Below are 20,693 nucleotides of genomic sequence, written 5' to 3' on the forward strand. Positions count from 1 at the left end.
GCCCGTGAACCATGGCCGCTGGGCCTGCGCGTCCGGAGCCTGTGCTCCGCAACGGGAGAGGCCACAGCAGTGAGAGGCCCGCGTACCGCAAAAAAAATAAATAAATAAATAAATAAAAAAAATAAAGTGACCAGTCTCTACCAAAGACATATTGGTCTTTTTATGAGACTCTAAATCCTTGAACGTTTAGTCCTGGTGACTCAACACAGAACATTCTTTCTACTGGATGTTAAGGGCGAGGTGGTTTGCTTCGGTAGGAAATGAAAAGTTGTCATGCTACTTACTTCTTGTTAAGGAAAATATTTCTCTAAAATCCAATTATTTGCAATTTTCAAAGAACAACGTGTGAACAATGTCTAGTTATTAATTTTGTTAACTACATGCTTTTCCTTCAAGTATATTTTATTTATGAATGGACATCTTTTTCTTTCTTGCTTCATATCTTAAATAGTTTTGCTACATTTGGTTAATAGTTAAGGCAATGCCTTCTCCATTACAAGAGCGAATGTATTTTAGCATTAAATGTAGGCTTCCTAAATAATAATAATATCACTTTCTATTTGTATAGTATACTACAGTTTACAAAATGCTCTAATTAATATAGTACTAAATTAGATCTAACTATATAGTTTGTAAGGTGATTTAAAATGAATAAATGTTTGAGTGGAAGGAAGCGGGCTATCAATGCCTTTACAGTTTGCGTTCCAACTAAGAGTGTATAAACCTTAATGACCGCAACTTACAATGTAAACTATTAGATGAGGAATGTACCAAGGCGGCTCCTAATCTCATTTCCCCCAGATTTCATCCTCAACATATTTTGGAAATAGCAGTATTTTCTCTTAGGTCCCCCTTATTTCAGAAATGCTCCTATTGGTCAAAAGTATATGACATCACCCATAGCCAAAATCCTCAGGCTCTATGTGTCCCCAGCTCCTTGGTTAGGAAGGTTCCAAAGAAACCCACATCCCAGGCCCACTCTCATTTTCCGCTGTTTCAGACAAACACGCAACATGATAGTGTCTTCTCCGTGAGTTATCTGGGGGAGCCTGTTTTGAGAAATACATTTCTATTCAGGCCATACAATTGTCTGCATCTCATAATTGATGATACGGCCACCATTTGTCTCCACCTTTTAAGGACAGTACTAAGGACACATGAACCATCAAATTGCTTTGGAAATTCCAACATTTCACTAGCCAAACAACATCATCCAGGCTGCCTCTCACTCCTGGAAGTGGAGCAAAGATTGGCTGCCTATTTTTGATTCTGAAAATGTATTCAGCAGAGCAATATCGACGCTTGGGCAGCTGAGCCCTCGGACCGCAATGCCCACTTCCCATGATCACTGAAACCTGTCCAATGCTCGCATATCTTCTTAAATCAGACCAAGATCTGTATGCATCTCTTCATCCCTCTGGGATTTTCCCTATTTAACCAAAACTATAACAACTGTCCACCATAGCAACCACGTCAAAAAAGAGCAAAACAAAAACAAAACGCTCCTCACTTCACCCAAACAACGAATCCAGTTTTAATGGATTTTTTGACTCACCACAGCAGGTCAGTTACCTCCCCCACGCTCGAGGCACCAACCCCAGAAACCTGCTAGCTCCCAAAGAGGGCAATGAAAGAATCACCTTCTAACCCAAGAAGGCCAAGATGTAACACCAAGGGAGAGCTAGTGCTAGACTCAGTAACTGTAGAAGAAAGAATGAAACCAAGGACATGTCCACATAACACCTACCAACTTCCCCATATTTACTTATTCACTGACTATTTCCCGATGCCTCCTGGCTGGGCTGGATGCTGGGGATGCAGAAATAAATGACATCTTCAGAGCTGCCCCACCCCCAAATCTCAGGTCACTGGGAAGAGAAACCACGCAAGTGGGTGATAACAGGGCAGAGCTAACAGAGCAAAGGCAGGGCCATGGGGGCTCTCAGGGGTGACCCAGCTCCCAACCGGGCAGCCCGAGTCCAGGCTGCACATTAACTCCATCAGCAATGACGTGCCAGCAAGGTACTGGGGAGTCACTGAAAACAACAGATGTGTGGAAACAGATGTGCTTGAGGGAAACTAACCTGGCAGCGGCATATGGGGCACACTGACAGAGAGAAAAAGACACCAAGGAAAGGAAGGCTGTAAGAGGAACGTGGTCACTGGACTCTGAACCAGATTCAAGGCTTGCAAAGTTAGGGTACAACCCACAAGACCACCCTCAGTTCAAAAATTCATGAGAAGGACTCGGAGCTGTTACTGACGGTTACGGCTTATTACAGTGAAAGGCTACAGTTTTAAATCAGACAAGGGTAGAGATGCATAGGACAGAATCCAGAAAAGTTCCACTCGGAACTTCCAGTTGTCTTGTCCCTATGAAATCGTGGCCAGAGCTAACATTCCCAGGTAACAATGTGTGACAATATTACCGACCAGGAAGCTCATCTGAGCCTGGGTGCTCAGAGTTTTTATTGGGGCTCCATCAGCTAGAACTGGTTAGCCACGCAGATGGCTGACCTCAGTCTTCAGCCCTTCTGGAGGCTGAGCTATTGTCACGTGGCCCAAAGCCTCCACCTTATCTGATGTGGCCCCAGCCCCCAAGTAAGCAAAGACACTCTTATCAGACATTCCAATGGCTTAGAGGTCACCTCCCCGGGAGCCCAAGGAAAAGGTCAGACCTCTCTTTGGATAAGATTAATTCTTTACTAAACAGAGATAAATTGATTGTGTTTTAAACTTATTTCTGTAACATGTTACAATCCCACATTTACAAATTATCCTTCTGATAATAAGTAAGGAAAGATCTCCCCCTCCACCTCACCACTAAAATACTTCTAACCACACAACAGAAGAATCTAAATTCGGAGAGTCTCCTTGTGGGGAAGCCTTTTTATCCACTGAGTATGGTTTCTCTTGGAGCTGCAGTGAGAGAGGCTACATCTTGTCCTTTTCCTAACTTTCGCCTGGATTTGGAGGGTCCATTTAGCCTCAAGTCTGTAGCCTTCTGGGGACTGACTGTTGGTACTGCCTCTCTGGTTTAAATTTGTTGATTTTCAAAGCAACTGAAAAAGTCTTTTAAGAGTGACAAAAATAAACTGTGTTTATGGATTTAAAAGCTATAGTTAATTAAAAGTTATCAAGCACCTGTTTCTACAAGTTTTAAAATGTATATTTGAGGATTACCTTCTCACTACAAAGTCATTTTCCTACTAGATTTAAGAATACAGATGTGTTTTAACCTGTAATAATCTGGTGGCATACCATGTGACCCTAAAAATATTTAGAATAAGAAAACAGAAACTTGCAGTTCCTTAATCCACACAAGGTAGTCTTGACTTACTAGCACATACTTCCAAAATCTGCCATTAGCCAGCTTTGTGATCTTGGGCTTGGTATTTTAACCCTCTGGTTCTGCTTCTTTTTCTGTAAAATAAGAGTTGAACCAGATCATTTCTAAGCTTCCTTCTGCTTCTAGCAATTCTCCCTCAGAATAAAGTAACATTTTATTAACATAAATGAGAACGCCTGAAGGCTGAGGTTGCTACATAAATAAGAATCCACTTTGTTTCCAATATTTACACCTTTTATAATCCAAAGGAAGAAATAAAGAATCTTTGGATAAAATATATAAAATAACTAAATATTTTTTAAAAACATATCATTAATTCCTTAACAAATGCTTATAGAGCACCAACTATGGACTAATCAAGTATAAATATTTGAAATATTTACCTATACTTTATTTTGTGAATGATTTAGAGCAAAATGTCAGTTAAATGGAGATTTTAATAATAGCCTGCCCAATAAGCACTAAGTATGATTGAAAATAGAACATGGGGAATTTAGCTTAAGGTTATATGCCTTCAGAACACAGTGACTTTCTAAACTGATTTTATAATTAGAAGGATATTTTTAGCTTATTTTTCAATTGGAAGGTTTTATTATACTCATCTTAATACATGTAATTCACTTGAATATTTTCTTATTAAAAAAAAAATGAGTCTTTTCTCCTCAGTGCAACCAAGTGTGAAAGTGACAGCTTCCATTTAGTGTTATATCAAATTTCAGGGGTGGTGAAACCATGCAAAGTAGCAGGTCCTAGTGACCGCCCAGCCAGTGCACCTCCTTGGACCCCGATGAAAGATGAGTAGGACACCAGGGTGCCCACCCTAGAGGAGCCCATGTCTTAGTGTAAGGACGGCCCTCTTCACAGGGAATTACAGCGCCAGGCAATGCCGCTGGCTATACAGGGTTCAGGGCCTGGTGGGGAGGCTCCAGGGAGCCTCAACCAGTAACGGTGAGGACTTGGGGGGTAAATGGGCAGTTCTAGCCAAGGAAGATGGCAAGGAGTGGGACACCTGGTAAAGAGCCCACTACAGAGGCAGAAGGTGGCCTTCGCCCACAGGGGATGGGACTCCAACAGAGGTTTTTAAGCAGGGGAGGGACAACAGCCGACCCATAGGTTAAAAAGGAGACAGAGAGAAGGATGGACAGAGAGAAGGATGGACAGAGGGAGGTCTAAATACCAAGGAGGGGACAGCTTTGAAAGCTTTTGGGGATCCAGGGGGCTCAGTGAGGCATTGACATGTGGGGTGACAGAAGGTACAGGAGCAGTTGAGGCTGTCCCTCACGTTCTGCCTGGCCTCCTGGTTGGCTGCTGGTGGGGCTGGGGATGTGAGTGTTTGGCAGACATCCAGGTGAAGACTCTCAGTGGCCAGGTGAAAATGTAGAGCTCAAGAGAGGGCTGTCCGGAGATATGCAGGATGAGTCAAGGAAAGGAGTGGCTTGGGCTGGAGAGACAGAAGACCAGATGGCTGTCACGCAAATACTATAGGCCTTAAGGGCAAGAGGAGATCAGACCTGTCCGTTCTGGCCCCTCGAGGGGAACGAGGGCTAAGAGGCAGCTTTAGGAACTGGTTTGCGTCAACCTGAGCACCTTTTCCTGGAATCCGATGGAATGCGCACGGACCGCCGGCGTCGCCAGCTGAAGTCTGGGAAAGGGAGTTCCCCTCTTGGCAAAAAGGCCCCTTCCTAAGCTGCTTTCTCTCCTCTTCCACTCCAACTCTCCCTTTACAATTGCCGCGCTCTAGACGGCTGGCTAAGGAATGCATTAAAGCCAACCTGCTAACTAGTAAGTGAACCCCGCCCAGCAGGAGTATTTGCATCGAAAAACGAGGAATTTGTTAATTTAAACAAATGCCCCGTGGGTAGACTGTGCAGGGGAAGGTGTCGAGAAGATTTTCCACTTTGGTCTGCACGGGTTGTGGGGTGGGTTACCCCCCGCAGGTAACCTCCTGGCTCTGGCCCGCAGAGGCAGGCCGCCGTCCCGGCAGCCGGCACCGCCCAGGGGAGCGGGCAGCGGAGGGGCTGCCCTCAGAGAAGGCCACCGGGGAGGGCTCCAGTTCTCTTGCTGGACTTGGAGTCGGATTTTGGAGTTGTCCCTCTAGATTTCCAAGTCACACGGGACCACTCACACTGCCCTCGACTCCAGTTTCCCATTTTTGCTTGCTCTCTGTATCCTGAAGCGAGTTGAACCAGCTAACACAAAGGTGCAGATTCCCAAAGTCATCGTGACCGGGCAGGGAAACCGGGTGGAGGCTTGGGGCCACTTTGTTTCTCCTCCACTCCCTCCCCTCTACCCACCCCGTGCTGCCAGGACCTCGGGGTAGCTGGGGGCAGCCAGACTCGTCCGGGAGAGGCTTCCGCGCTGGCCCCCTCTCCATAGGCAGGTCAGGAGCGGACATCCTCGAGGGTCCCTCGAGGCTGGGCCCGGAGCGACAGAGGCGGGGGTCTCCGGGCGGGTCCCTGTGAAGGACCTCATAGGATGCGCGGGGTGGGCAAGGCGGAAGTTCGAGGACGCGCCGGGCAGACGGTCACCTCGCCCCTACCTTCCAAGTTCGCCCCGCGAGCTGGAGGGATCTGGCCAGACGGCGAGAAGGGGGCGGGAAGACGGAGGCGCAGCTCGCCGGCCCCCACGCATCTTGCCCTCCTCGTCGCCCCTGCGCGGCGGGGCCGCGGCGGGGGAGGGAGGCAGTCGGCGCCCGCGGGCCCTGGGTCGCGCCCAAGGCCAGGCTCCCCCGCCCGGCTGCCGCCGGGCCTCGCCCCCGCCGCGCGCGCCCCACCCGCCTCCCCCGTTGCCGTGGCAACCCCGGGAGCCTCCAGGCGCGCGCAGGGGCGCCTGCTGGAGCTCTTGGCAGCGGCGGCGGCAGCGGCAGCTCCGGCTCCAGCTAAGCGCGCTGCGACCCCGCTCCGGAGCCCGCTCGTCGCCCCCCGCCCGGCTCCGGGCCCCCAGCGCGGTCCCCGACCCGGCCCCAGAGCCTGCCTGGCTGCCGGCCCCCATGGAGCTGCTGGCCGCAGCCTTCAGCGCCGCCTGCGCCGTGGACCACGACAGCTCCACCTCGGAGAGCGACGCGCGCGACTCTGCGGCGGGACACCTCCCTGGCAGGTGAGGACGAGCGGCCGTCCCGACCCCTGCGCGCCACCACTGCGCGCCTGTGGCCCCGGCTTGCGTCCCTGCCCGGGGACGCCTATCCGAACTGCCTGTCCCCCGCCCTCCGCCCCGCGGGCCCCGCACCCCTCACTCCTCCCGCGGCCCCATCGTGCCCGCACGCCGCCTGGGGTCGGGGGTGCTCCCCAGCCGGGCCGCCGACACCCCTGTCCCTGCCCCGGGCCGCCTCCCGTGCCTTCTCTCGGGCGCCCTGGGCGCACGCGTCCCGTTCGCTGGTCCCTCTCCGCGCCGCGTGGCCCTGGGACTGGAGGATCGCTACCCAAAGAGGGCCGGGGGCCGTGTGACAGCGAGGGGCGCGGGTACGCAGCGAGCGCAGGGCCACGGGCCGCGGGACCCGTCCGGGCGGCGGGGCGGCGCCGCGAAGCGGGCAGGACGCGCCAAGTTTCCGACGCCTGCCCGCGAGCTCCGAAAACATGAAGGTTTGGGCGGGCTGGCGTGGGAATGAATTACCCGGTCGCGCCCTGGTGCGGTGACCAAAAGGGCCTGTGGGGCCTGCGTGGCAGGGAGCGGCGACGGCCGCTCGGCCTGGACATCCCGGTCAGGGTCCATCTGGCCAGGGCCAACTGTGCGGACGCCTCTCGCGAGCTGGCCGAGGTGTGTCGTTGCTTAAAAATAACCGGCTCCTGCCTCTCCTCTCTCTCTGGCAGCGAGTCGTCCTCCACCCTGGGAAATGAGACCACACCCGAGGAGTGCCCGGCCCTCGCCGACGGCCCCACCACGCTCACCGAGGCCCTGCAGATGATCCACCCCATTCCCGCCGACTCCTGGAGGAACCTCATCGAACAAATAGGTGGGTGTCCCCAGCGGCGACGGGGCGTCACTGGGGGAAACGTGGGTTCCTGGCGGACTCTGAGGGCTCCTCTGCTTGTGGGATGCCCTTGCATTTCCCCTGGACAAATGTTTCTGACGAGGAAGGTTACTGACATATTTGGTCTAAATGGTTCCAGAGGCAAAACTGCCACGTTTTAATAGTGGCTGTATAATTGGGTTTTAGCAAATGCATTTCTTTCCTGCGCTCTTGGAGAGGTGTGCTTGCCCAGCCCTTTCCTGGGGAGGGCTCTCTGTCCTCTTGTGTCTTCTGCCAGAAAGTCCAGGGGTTAGGTGCTTATGGGCCATGCAGGAGGGGGGGGGCTCCATGCGTCCCCCGCCATCCCCACCCGGGGGCCTGGGGAAGACCTGGAAAGGGAGGGGACCCTGCAGAGGGGACTTCTGGAGAGAGTCAGGCTGACTGGGGCAATTCAGGAAGGGGTGGCAGTGGCAGACTTTGCACAGGGGAAGGAAAGGTAAAGTAGAGAGAAGCTGGGAGCCTCAGAGGCCCCTGGGTTAGGAAGGGAAGCCTGGCTCCGCCTGCCTGGCCAGAGCATGGCCAGAAGTGCAGGGCACAGCCCGCGTGTCCAGCTCCTGCACAGCTGCAGTTGAAGCTCTGTGAAAGCAGAAAGTGGATCGAGAAGGCGTCCCAAAAACCCAAGCACTCGCTTTTAAAAGTCAAAAATTGCTGATAACATCAAACTAATTCTCATCTTCATCACCAGAGGTGGCCACAAGTGGGTGACGTGGGTTCTTCGGGATTGGTACCGCCTAGAAATCTTTCTGTTCTTCAGGGTTGTCAGAGCAGCAGTTTATTCATTAAATTAAAATTTGGGCTTGAAAATTTTCTTTCCTAAATTCATCATTATTGTTCTCCATCCCAAACACTCAGACAGACATGAAGTGTCTCCAATGGAAGTGGAGCTTCCATTGCCCCAGGAGACCTGTGTTTAGGAGACTTTTTGGGCAGGTTCCCTTTTCCCTGGCTGGGGTTTATTCTGGACTGAACCCTGGGAGGAGCTGAGCCCTTGCAAAGCTGAGGGTGGAGCGCACACTGCATGCTGTTAAGCAGCGCTGACTCCAGGAATATTGTTCCTAGCGGGCCCCCTTCGTGTCGGGCTGGGTGGTGATGGTGGTGGCGGCTTTTCCCCTTGTTTGCTGGCGGAAATGGAGAGAGGCTGATCTGAGGACAAACACACCCGAATATCCCTTTCTTCCACCTCTGCCACGTTGCCCTTTATAGTGAGGAGGGCCACCTCGGCCTTGGCATGTGCTGGAAGCCTCGAATTCCACCCTCTAGAAAGGGATCCTCTGGCTGAGGTCAATGTCAGGCCTCGGAAGGAAATCGAGGTGGGAGTGGGGAGGTCCGTGCCTCCTTTCACGGAGAGAGAGGCTCCCTTCTGCAGTGTGGGCGTGTGGAGACCTCCTTCCTGGAGAGCCCGTGGCATAAGCTCAAAGCTGGGGGTCGGGAGCCCTGAGCTCTGGTACCTGCTCATCCTGGCCCTCAGTTTCCTCATTTGGTAAACAGTAGAGACTGACATTCCGAGGCTTTTCTCCCACTATCTCCTGGTGTAATGGTGACTCTGTGTTTCTGGCTCCTGGGCTGGATCCATGGTCGGTGCTCAACAGATGTGCTGAATGACAGCACAGGACCGAGGCTGCCGTCTTCTGACATCCTTCATCATAGACTTGAGGCTTATGCCAAGCAGATTGCTACAGGAGGCCAGCTGCTTTTAGCTCAACGAATGAAGTGAATTCTTTGCCAGTATCAGGAAAAGACAACGCGTTCCTAAAGACACAGTGGAATTAAGGGGGAAGGAAAGTGGGAAGACTATATGGGCATCTTGTAGACCACTGTGTTGAATTTTGCAGTGGCTCCCACCCAGGCAAGAACAAAATGATGCCAGGACTATGCGTGATGTGGTATACAACTGTCATTGTAGTTGGTGGTGGCCCTGAAGATCATAGACCCTGAGACCCTGTGATGGTGTGTGTGTGTGCACACGTGTGTGTGTGTGTGCTGTGGTTGTCTCTGGCACCTAACAAATGCTTGGTGCATAGAAGGTGCTCACTAAAAAATAAATGAATTCTCTGCCCTTTAGAAGTTTCTATCTGAAGGATTCAAAGAAAAAAATTACTGCCTTCAGAAAGTGAGATTTTGAAGGACTCGAGGAGCTTATCCTCCTTCTGCAGGGTAGCACAGCCAGCCTGATATAGATCATTTTAATTAGGAGAGATGGGAACTGAGCCTTCTAATTCTGCATGAATATAATACCAGGTGCCAGCTTTTACAGGTAAAATTAATTTTGCTTACTGAATGTACAAAAGAGAAAATAGAAAAACATGAAATATCAACAGTATATCTCTACTACAAAAATTTAATCAGATAACATAGTTCCTCAGGTAAGGCTAATAAAAATAAACAGGTCATGAAAATGGTTACACAGTGTGTCAGATGACTCTTTGTAATCATAGTAACTCCAGGAAAATACTTGTTTGAATTCATATTCTGAAGACTTCAGAAAGAAGTATGAAGTTTTAAGAAAATGCTAAGATTACTTGTATTGGGAGTCTTTGGCTGAGTGTAATAGAATATCCAGTGCCCCCCCCCCAAAAAAATGACCTTAAAGAATGAAAGTATTCTATCTCAGTTGACTCCAGGAATGAGGTAGGAAATTCTGCATTTGGTTCATTAAGTCAAGCAACCACCTAGTTCCTTTCCCTCTACCATTCTCAGCATTTGGGCTTCATATCACAAGATGGCTGCCCGAGCTCCATGCATCACATCCTCAAGCAACCATGTATAAAAACCAAAAAAAAAAAAAAAAAAGAGCAGTTTGTCTTCAAGTGTCTCCTGGGGAGGGACATCTTTTTGAGAAGCCCTTCTTAAAGATGTAAGATGTCCCCTTAGTCTCCTTGGCCAGGTCATGTCACATGCTCATGTCCAAACCCAGCAGTGGCAAGGGGAAGGGAACCATCATGGTAGGTTTTGATCAGTCAGCATTCATCCACTTCCCTGAGCACAGACTAGGTCAGCACCCAGACAAAACCCCTCCCTGCCAGCTGGGAAGAAGGTCTGTGAGGGGATGGAGGAGAGGCAGCCACAGTGTCTGCCACAATGTGATTTCAGAAATATTATTTTCAAGCCAACTACCCACAATGCTGATATTTTTGTCTCTTCAGCATATGTATCACATCATCATGTGAGATGTTGGAGATAGCATTTACCCATGATTTACCCATCATGCTGACCCATGATACACATGATGTGCCATGTAGCATACATAAGCCATATTTTTGAACTTTCAAAAAGATGCCAAATTGGTTAGATATTTTTGAGAAGCTTGGAAACTGCATTTTTAAAGGTGTTCAACTCAACAAATATGTGAGTACCTACTATGTGGGAATCACTGTGCTAAGCTTTGTAAAGTGAATCCAAGTCAACTCGTGGAATCCTGGTTTCTTTAAACCTCCATAAAAACAGTATCGGAATCACAGGAGATTAATAGGTTCGATGTTGGCAATAGTAATCATACCTTATGCTCATGACTGAACCGGTTTATGTAGTGACTTTAAACCTCTGTCTTTATAGATCTTCAATCTGGGTTGCATTTAGCATAGATTTAGATTTTCTTTTTCATTCCTTTGTCAAATTAACTCCATGTTGTAATCTGCTGGATTGTAATGTAAAATCACAGAATCTTTTTTTTTTTGAAGTAAATGTTATACTTAGCATAAAGCCTTTATAATTTAGCATTATGGAACATAGGAAGTGAACTAATTTAATCCACAAGGTAATTTATTGAGTTCCTGTTATTTATAAATTATGAATATAATTTATCCAGCCATTTTTCAGAATTTTGAAGATCGTCTGTTTTTTTCCTTCCTTTTTTGTACTGTTTAGATATATTTAACAATTAAAGAAAGAATAATAGCTAATGTTTATACTGCATTGCATGAGAAAGTGCTTTACAAGTGGTACACTTATCCCTGTTAGAACTTTCCCGGGAAAGTCATCTTTGTTTTATAGATAGATATATCAAGGGGCCCAACAGCTTTCCCAGGCTCCAGACCAGTCCGGCCGCCTGCTGGTCCTCTCCGCCTGCATTCCCTTCAGGTGCACCTGGATCTCACCGCCACCCCGTTCCCCAGTCGGATCCTCCTCCTATGTTCCTCATCTCCTGAACAGGGCCACCGGACCCCCTTGCCAACTGGTCACCCAGATATCGTTCATGACCCAGCACCAGCCAATCACCAGGACCTGTCTTCTACCTTATAACAGTCCCTGAATCATGCACGTGACCCCATCCGTCCACCACCACTGCAGTTCAGGCCTCCATCGTCACTCCCTTAGAGAAGTGGCATGGCCTCTTTCTTCCCATACACGGGCCTCCTAAGATGTAGACCAGAGCTGTTTGCCCGAAGGGCTTCCCTTTTGCCCACAGGATAGACAAAACCCTTGGGGTGACCCTCCTCTCCTCCCAGCCTCATTGCCAGCAGGACCCCACCTTCCTCTCCCCACCCAGCCCTGCTTCCCCTCTCCCTGGGCTGGGAGGCCCCTTGCCACTGAAGCTTTTCTGCTGCTCCTGTGTGGAGAGACCAACCCTCTGCCCTGCAGCCAGGACATCCAAAATGAATTTTTCCCTGTGGAGGTGCTACATTTTTGCTGATTCCTCTGTACCCCCAAATCTCCTTGGAGACTTAGACTGCATTTATTTCAGGTCAGGGAAGTAAGTCTGAAAGTGTGAAAGCAAAAAAGGAATGTTTCCCTTTTGAATCATAAGGTGGATGAAATATTGGCTTTTTCCTTCAAAATGAGAATTTACAACTATTCCCATTTCACCAATGAATATACTTGAGTTTTAATATTGAAGCATTTAGGCTTTGAGAAGCATCCTGTTGGGATGCTGAAACATAATTGGGACATTTCCATCAACTCTGCACACATTGGTTATTAACACGTCAAATTCTGGATTCTTGTTGTTAGCTAAGTAGGTGTGTGAAAAGCATATATTTTTGTGGCTGGATTTTGAATCTGTTCAGGGATTTCTTTATTCTTTGTTGAAAAAAAAAAAAAAAACCTCATTCATGCTGATCCTTCCCCAAAAATGAAGACAGTGGCAGTTTGTTCAGTGATAGAGCCTTTTCTGAGACCTGTGTGGGTCTGGCTTTCTTTGTATTTTCATAGGCAGAGCATCTGCCCTTGATAGGAGTCCAAAGCCTTGACTTAGTGATTCCAAAAGATCTTCCTCTGAAATCTTTTTCATGTTTTCAATACAATTCCATTTGATTTCAGGGCTCCTGTATCAGGAATACCGAGATAAATCAACTCTCCAAGAAATTGAAACCAGGAGGCAACAGGATGCAGAAATACAAGGCAATGCTGATGGGTCCCCGGCCAGTGAGGAGACCCCGGAGGAGGATGAAGAGGAGGAGGAGGAGCCGGCAAGCCCACCGGAGAGGAAGGCTGTGCCCCAGATATGCCTGCTCAGTAACCCGCACTCGAGATTTAACCTCTGGCAGGATCTCCCGGAGATTCGGAGCAGCGGGGTGCTGGACATCCTCCAGCCGGAAGAGATCAGGCTGCAGGAGGTAATGGGCTGCCCTAGGGTGGGAGCTTCCAATCAGAGCGTACAGGTGTTTTAACCAACGTGCATGAGCCTTCTTTTGCGGCGTGAGACTCCCTGGTTGGTTCACCAGAGGAATTACTTGGCAGGGTACATCCAACCAGAACATGCAGGAAAATTCACATTATTTCATGGGCAACAAAAAGTACCCAGTTACCTTCTAGGATAGCTCAACCCCAGTACTGAGTGTTCTCCACATTGCTGTTTCGTCAGATAGTAAGACTGCGTTCTCTAAACCTTTAGTTGTTATCATGGGGGCATTTCCGTGGTACGCGTGAACGCTGATGCAGGAGGTGATGCTGAACTCACTGTGACGGTGAACTAACTAGTCATCTGTGCTTTACTTTGCACGCACAGTCTTATCCCACATCTTCATTTTGTAGTCGCTTGAAGCTTGGGTGGGGGTCTGAAAGAAAGCCCTCGGCCCCCTCCTGAAACGGTGTGGGAATCTGGGACTTGTGTCTCTCCCACTTCATCCGATGGTCCAGGCAGACTGCCCGTCAGTTAGGCTGAGGCCAGATCACGGAGTCACCTAATAGTTTGTTGCTAGCGAGGAGAAATAAAACATGAACAGTCATAGAAATGAGCAGCTAAGAAGTCTAGCTAAGTGTTCATTTTAGTTGAACCAAGATTGTTTGGGTATAGAGGGGAAATCTGTGGTACAGAGAGACAAGTTGGTCAATAGCAAGGGGAGAGACTGGGGGTGAGAAATGGTGACCCTGCAGGGGTGTGTCATCGTGAAAGTTAAAAAGTGGATGCAAAGGGAAAAAGTGAAGAGATTTTTTTTTTTAACTTGTTCAGTCCAATTCCATCCTCTCTATCCTCTCGCTCTCCCTCTTGCCCTCAACCCCCACTCCCCTCCACTCACATGTTCCTCAAGCCATGCTCGAACTTGTTCCTAGTTGCAGTCCTGACTCCAGATGTTCTGTCCTTCTTTAACTCTTGGTTCTCCTGCGCGAGATTCTATAGAAAGGCAAAACTGCAGATTGTGTGCACAGGTAATGACCGAGACTGAGACTAGTTCCCGACGAGTGTCATCTAACGCTGACTCGGTTGGTACAATACCTTTGCTCTTCTAGAAGGCTTGATAGCACTCGACTTTTGAAGGGCCACCGAGGTTCACTGTGTCCTGCCCCGCAGACTCAGGAGGGATGGGTTTAACCTCTGACATCACGTGTGACTTGCAAGCGGTGATTTGTAAAGGATGCCACAGTTTTTTTATGAAACTTCTGATGTCAGTAGTGTCTAGTCATCCTGATGGGGCTTATCCCAGCTTCTCACAAAGATACTGGTGAGGGTATGTAAAGAACCACGCACCCCACCAGAAGTGAAGATGCATGGTCGGGGGGATCTCCAAGAGGCAGGTGGAACTGGACTGAGGAATGCCACTGAAAGCAACCATTTGGAAGGTGCTGGAAGCCACAGAGAAATCCCCCCATAGGTGGCTGTCCACCAGCCACTGACAGAGCCATCATCCCTAACTTTTGTTTTTTTTTTATCATCCCTAACTTTTTTCCTTCCAGTTTTATTAAGATATAACTGACATACAACACTGTATAAGTTTCAGGTGTACAGCATAATGATTTGACTTCCATGCATCATGAAATGATGACCACAAGAAGTTTAGTGAACATCCATCATCTTGTATAGATACAACATTAAAGAAATGGAGAATTTTTTTTCCTTATGATGAGAACTCAGGATTTACTCTCTTCCATGTGTAACATATATATACCAGCAATCTTAATTATATTTATCATGTTGTACGTTACATCTTATAACTGGAAGTTTGTACCTTTTAACTGCCTTCATTTAATTGCCCCTCCCCATCCCCCTTCCCCACCCCACTGTGCCCCGCAGTCTGATCTCCTCTTCTGAGTTTGCTTTTCGTTTTTAAAGTATAATTGACCTACAACATTATGTTAGTTCCTGTTACACAACGTAGTGATTTGCTATTTCTGTACATTTCAAAATGGTCACCTAAACGTTTTGATTAAGTCTGGTTACAATATGCTACCATACAAAGGTATTACATAGGTATTGACTGTATTCCCCACACTGTACATTTCATACCTGTGACTCATTTATTTTGCAGCTGGAAATTTGTACCTCTTAAGATCCCTCACCTATTTCTTTCCTTCCCTTCCCTCCTCCCCTCTGGCAACCACCTATTTGTTTTCTGTATCTATTTCTGTTTTGTTGTTTTTTCCTTTGTTTTGTTTTTTAGATTCCACATATAAGTGAATCTTTTATACCTGCAAATATAATATTTGTCTTTCTCTATCTTTTTTCACTTAGCATAATACCTTCTAGGTCCATCCATGTTGTCTCAAATGGCAAGATTTTATTCTTTTTTATGAATGAGTAATATTCCATAGTATATATATATATATATATATACACACCATATCTTCTTTATCCATTCATCTATTGATGGGCACGTAGGTTGTTTCCATATCTTGGCTATTGTAAACAATGCTGCAGTGAACATAGAGGTGCAAATATCTTTTGACTTAGTGTTTTCATTCTCTTCAATTAAATACCCAGGAGTGGAATTTCTGGATCATATGATACTTATGTTATTAATTTTTGAGGAATCTCCATACTGTTTTCCATATTGGCTGCACCAACTTACAATCCCACCAAGAGTGCGTGAGGGTTCCCTTTTCTCCACGCCCTCACCAGCACTTATTATTTGTTGTCTTTTTGATAATAACCATTCTGACAGGATAGAAGTGATATCTCACTGTGGTTTTGATTTGCATTTCCCTGATGATTAGTGATGTTGAGCTTCTTTTCATGTGTCGTTGGTCATCTGTATTCTTTGGAAAAATGTCTATTCAGATCCTCTGCCCATTTTTTAATCGAGTTCGTTTTTTGATATTGACTTGTATGAGTCCTTTGTATATTTTAGATATTAACCCCTTACCAGATATATCATTTGCACATATCTTCTCCCTTTCGGTAGGGGGCCTTTTCGTGTTGTTGATAGTTTCCTTCTTTGTGCAAAAGCTTTTTAGTTTGATATAGTCCCATTTGTTTACTTTTGCTTTTGTTTCCCTCGCACTATCCCTAACTTTGACTTTCATATAAAAGGGATTATACAATGCTATTTCGCATTTGGCTTTTTTCATGCAATATTACCACCATGGGGCCTTTTTTATAGTCCTCAAAATAAGGAAAAGTGTCTAGTTTCTGGAGGAATACTTGTTTATTTTTTTACCTTGATAATTAGAGAAATAAATTTAAAATAATTTGGAAAGCTTAGAGATAAACCCCAGTAGAACTTAAAACATGGTATAAACCTTCTCCAACAACAAGCCAAAAGCAGAGAAAGCAGGGATCTTGTAATAAAAGGAAAGCAAACAGTAAAAAAGCACAAAAAACAAGTAGCATAAAATAAGGTGGCAGGGACTTCCGTGGTGGTCCAGTGGCTAAGACTCCACGCTCTCAATGCCGGGGGCCCGGGTTTGATCCCTGGTCAGGGAACTAGATCCCAAATGCCACAACCAAGAGCCGGCGCAGGGCTTCCCTGGTGGCGCAGTGGTTGAGAGTCCGCCTGCCGATGCAGGGGACAGGGGTTCGTGCCCCAGTCCGGGAAGATCCCACATGCTGCGGAGCAGCTAGGCCCGTGAGCCATGGCCGCTGAGCCTGCGCGTCCGGAGCCTGTGCTCTGCAACGGGAGAGGCCACAGCGGTGAGAGGCCCACGTACAGCCAAAAAAAATAATAATAAAAAAAAATAATAAAAATAGCCAGCACAGTCAAATAAATAAATTAAATAAATAAATAAATAAATACTAAAAATAAAATAAGGTGGCAGAGTTCATAGCAAATGTATCTGTTATAACCACAAATGTAAATTGCTTAAATCCTCCATTGAAAGGCAGAAATTATACAACTGATTAGAAAACTAAACCCGCGATATTATCATACAGATTACAATTCAGGGCAAAAAAAGTTCCCAAAGAGTCATTCTGTATTGTTAAAGTTTATCACTTTATTTTTTTAAGTTTTAAAATTAAATAAGCAAAAAGTTACCAAAGGGAACAATGAGTCATTCTGTATTGTTAAAGTTTATCACTTTATTTTTTTAAGTTTTAAAATTAAATAAGCTACTCATTAATACATTTTCATTATTTAAAAAAATGCAAACAACGCACACGTTTGCAGGCCTTTTCTTGGCTCCTGGGTTCTCACTGGAGGACCAGCTGTGTTCACTTTCTCTCTCCTGGTAAATTACAGTCATAAAGCCCGGTGTGATTTTGGACTTTAGACACTTGTGAAGACTCTTAAGTGCAAAATCCTTGTAGATCTTTATGATGTTTTCCCCCGTATTTTACACTTGTTTATTCAAGAGCAGCTTGATTTTGCTTTTGGTTTTTAGCAACTTGCCTTTCACTGACCTCTTAGAGCTTTCGGCTTACTTTTCATAAAAACAACTCTCTTTGCACTGAAAATTCTTTAGTTTTTATCAAGTAAGGACGTAATTGCAGAGCAAGTACGACTGGCTCGCATAAGTTTAAGGACAAACACGGGCTCACAGATGGGGAGGGAAGTGTGCAGGTGGCAGGTGGCGGGCAGCCTGTGCCCGGCCCTCAGCAGGTCTTTGCAGGGAAGCAGTGCACGTGACCCCAGGCACATGGGTCATGTAGAGCTGGGTTAGGAGAGCTTCTGTGTGCCTGCATCTTCACGCTCGTGGGAGACCACAGCCGTAGGATAGATGCCCGGAAGTGGAATTGTGGGTGAAAAGTGAAGTGCGTTTTCAGTGGTGGTGGATACCACCAAATCGCCATTCAAAAAGGCAGTTCACATTTCACACTACGGCGGTGCGAGAGAGGCCATTTTTTCACACACCCTCCTAACCCCGTTAGCAAACTTCTTGATTTTTGCTCTAATCTGTTGGATGAAAAATCATATCTTGTTTTAACCTGCCTGTCCTTGATGACATTAATTGAGCATCTTTTCTTATGCTTATTGGCTGTTTCCATTTCTTTGTCTATGAATTGCCTGTGCTTATCCTTTGCCCATTTTTCTATGGGGTTATTTATGTTTGTCTTCTTGATTTATAGCGTCTTTTTACATATTATGGATATGATTTGTTTATATGTTTCAAATGTTTTCTCCCACAGTAAAAACACAGGGAGGTGATGTAGCACAGAATTTATGCACACAGGCACAGGAGCCCAACTCCCTGGGTTTGAATCCCAGTCCTGCTACTTCTTAGCTGAGTGACTTTGGGCAAGTCACTTGACTTCTCTATGCCTCTGCTTCCTTATCTGTAAAATTGAGCTCATACACAGGGTTGTGAAGATCAAATGAGTTAGTACAGATTAAAGAGCTGGCAACAGGCTGACGTTCTTCAACAAAAAGTTGTATCTTTTTCCACGTAAAAATCTTTTCTCATTTTTATAGAAAATCTGTCAGTCTTTCTACTTCTTTAAACCTGATCTTCTGGATGTTGTGTTGTACGATTAGGAAGGCCGTTCCCAAGAGGTGCACTTTACAATGAAAAGATAACTGTGATGAAGTATCTTGAAACGGAAGCCAACCAGAGCAGAGTCTGTCAGAGACATGAGCCGAAGCTGTGGTACACGCTGTACTGTTTCTGTAGGAGTGGGACATAACAGGGATATAAGGACTCTGAAAAAAATGATGAGGTTGACTTAAAATATTTTCACTGATCTTTGTTCTCTCCAAAGCTGCACTGCCCACTTTGGTGGCCCCCTGCCACACGTAACTCTTGAGCACTTGACACGTGGCTCGTCCTAATTGAGGTGTACTGTGTGTGTAAAATACACACCAAATTTTGCAGATTTAGTACAAGGAAAAAGAAAGTAAACTATCTTATTAATAATTTTTATATTACATGTTGACGTAATATTCTGGATATATTGGATTAAATAAGATATATTAAAATTTCCCCATTTCTTTTCACCTTTTTTTAATGTGGTTACTAGAAAATTTAAAACTGCATATGAGACTTACATTATATTTCTGTTGGACAGCACTGCTCTAAAGAGAGGCAATATTTTATTTCCCAGTGTCCATAGATACCACCAAAAAGTAGCCGTATATTAAACCATAAGAAAAAGCTCAGTGAGTATTTATTAAAATTGTATGGGCCATAATCTCTCACTACAGTGCACTGAAACAAGAAAATAAATTTAAACAATGTAAAAACCTCAAATCAGAAAAGTTTAAAGTGTTCCTAACTTTGGAGATAGGGAAATAAATTTTATAATTACAGATTATTTCAAAGATAATGAGGAGGGTGCTACATTTAAAAATATATGGAATGCTGTCAAAGCTGTATTTGGATAAAAAATTCACAACCTAACATGCTTTAGTTATTAAATAAGGAGTAAATGTAAGTTAAATGAACTAAGATGGCAGCTTGAGACATTAGGAGGAAGGCACACACACAGACACACTCCTCAGGAAAGCAGGCAGCGTCGAGATCCGAAAGATACCGTGTAAAAGTCTTGGTGAGATGAGTGATTTTCTAGGAAAATATAAGCTACAAAAATTGACTCAAAAATAAAAAGTAAAATAACCACCAAAATATACCAGTAACTTAAAAAATCTACAAAAGAGATGTTGCACCCAGATGACCGAACTGTCCGAAATGGTCAAAGCACAGAAGAGTCCCGTGTTGCTTAGAATAGCCTGGAACACTGCTGTCCAGCAGAGCTTTCTGTCATGTATGCATCTTCAGTAGTCAGTAGCCACATGTGGCTACTGAGCATTTGAAATGTAGCCAGTGCAACTGTGGAACTAAATGTTTAATTCTACTTAAACTAAAATTAAGCCACGCATTGCCAGCATATTGGTCAGTGCAGTTCTAGAGCAGGGATCATCAAATTTAAAGGGCCACTTTGTAAATGCTTCAGGCTTTGTAGGCCATACAGCCTCCTTCACAACCACTCAGCTCTCCACTGTAATGTCATAGCAGCAAATAGACAATGTGTAAAGGAATGGACATGACTGAGTTCCAGTACAACTTTATATAGTTACAGGTGGCCAGCCCTGACCCCTGGTCTAAAGATACAAAGGAGGGAAACACAAATTATTTGACGGTAATATAATATTAGTAACTAAATCTGATCATTAGAGCACATATACATTAAAAACAAAATCCACGGTTATAGATAATAACTTCAACACTCCTCTCAGTAATTAGTAGAAGTAGGAGACAAAGTCAGTAAGGATCTAAGAAGAGTGAGTTCTATCAACCAGCTGGAACTAATTAACATGTATAAAGCACTCCACTCAACAACAGCAGAATACACATGTTTTTTCAAGGACACAAGGAACATTCACCAAGATAGACCACACCACACTTTAACAAAATAAAAGAATTTAAATCATACAAAGTATGACCTGACCATAATAGAATTAAACTAGAAATCAGTGACATAAAGATAACAGGAAAACCTCCAAGCCCTTGGAAATCAAGCAGCCCGTTTCTGTGGAATCCCTGAGTCAAAGAGAAAGTCTCCAGGGAAGTTAGAAATAAACTGCCCCTCGTCATGGATGATATAACTGTGCACATAGACAATCTCAAGGAATCTACAAAAATTCTTAGAACTAATAATAATAATAGACATTGGCTAAAAATAACTTAAAGTACAATACCAAGTGCTGGTGTGGATGTGGAGTAGGTGGAACTCTCATACATTGCGGGTGGGATTACAAAATGGTACAGCTGCTCTGGAGAACTGTTGGCAGTTTCTTATAAAGTGAAACATAC

General features: G+C 45.7%; 1 protein-coding gene across 1 annotated transcript; it reads left to right on the top strand.

Annotated features, from left to right (window-relative positions):
* The first annotated feature begins 4,957 nt into the window (after positions 1-4,957).
* On the top strand, positions 4,958-13,186 carry LOC114487391 (serine/arginine repetitive matrix protein 1-like). Its single transcript, XM_028497153.2, has 4 exons — positions 4,958-4,989; positions 5,726-6,445; positions 7,156-7,298; positions 12,612-13,186. Exons 1-4 carry the CDS (start codon positions 4,958-4,960, stop codon positions 12,959-12,961), a joined length of 1,245 nt encoding a protein of 414 aa, XP_028352954.1. The 3' UTR covers positions 12,962-13,186.
* The last annotated feature ends 7,507 nt before the right edge of the window (positions 13,187-20,693 follow it).

Source organism: Physeter macrocephalus, chromosome 2 (genome assembly GCF_002837175.3).
Source record: "Physeter macrocephalus isolate SW-GA chromosome 2, ASM283717v5, whole genome shotgun sequence".
NCBI classification, from domain to species: Eukaryota; Metazoa; Chordata; class Mammalia; order Artiodactyla; family Physeteridae; genus Physeter; species Physeter macrocephalus.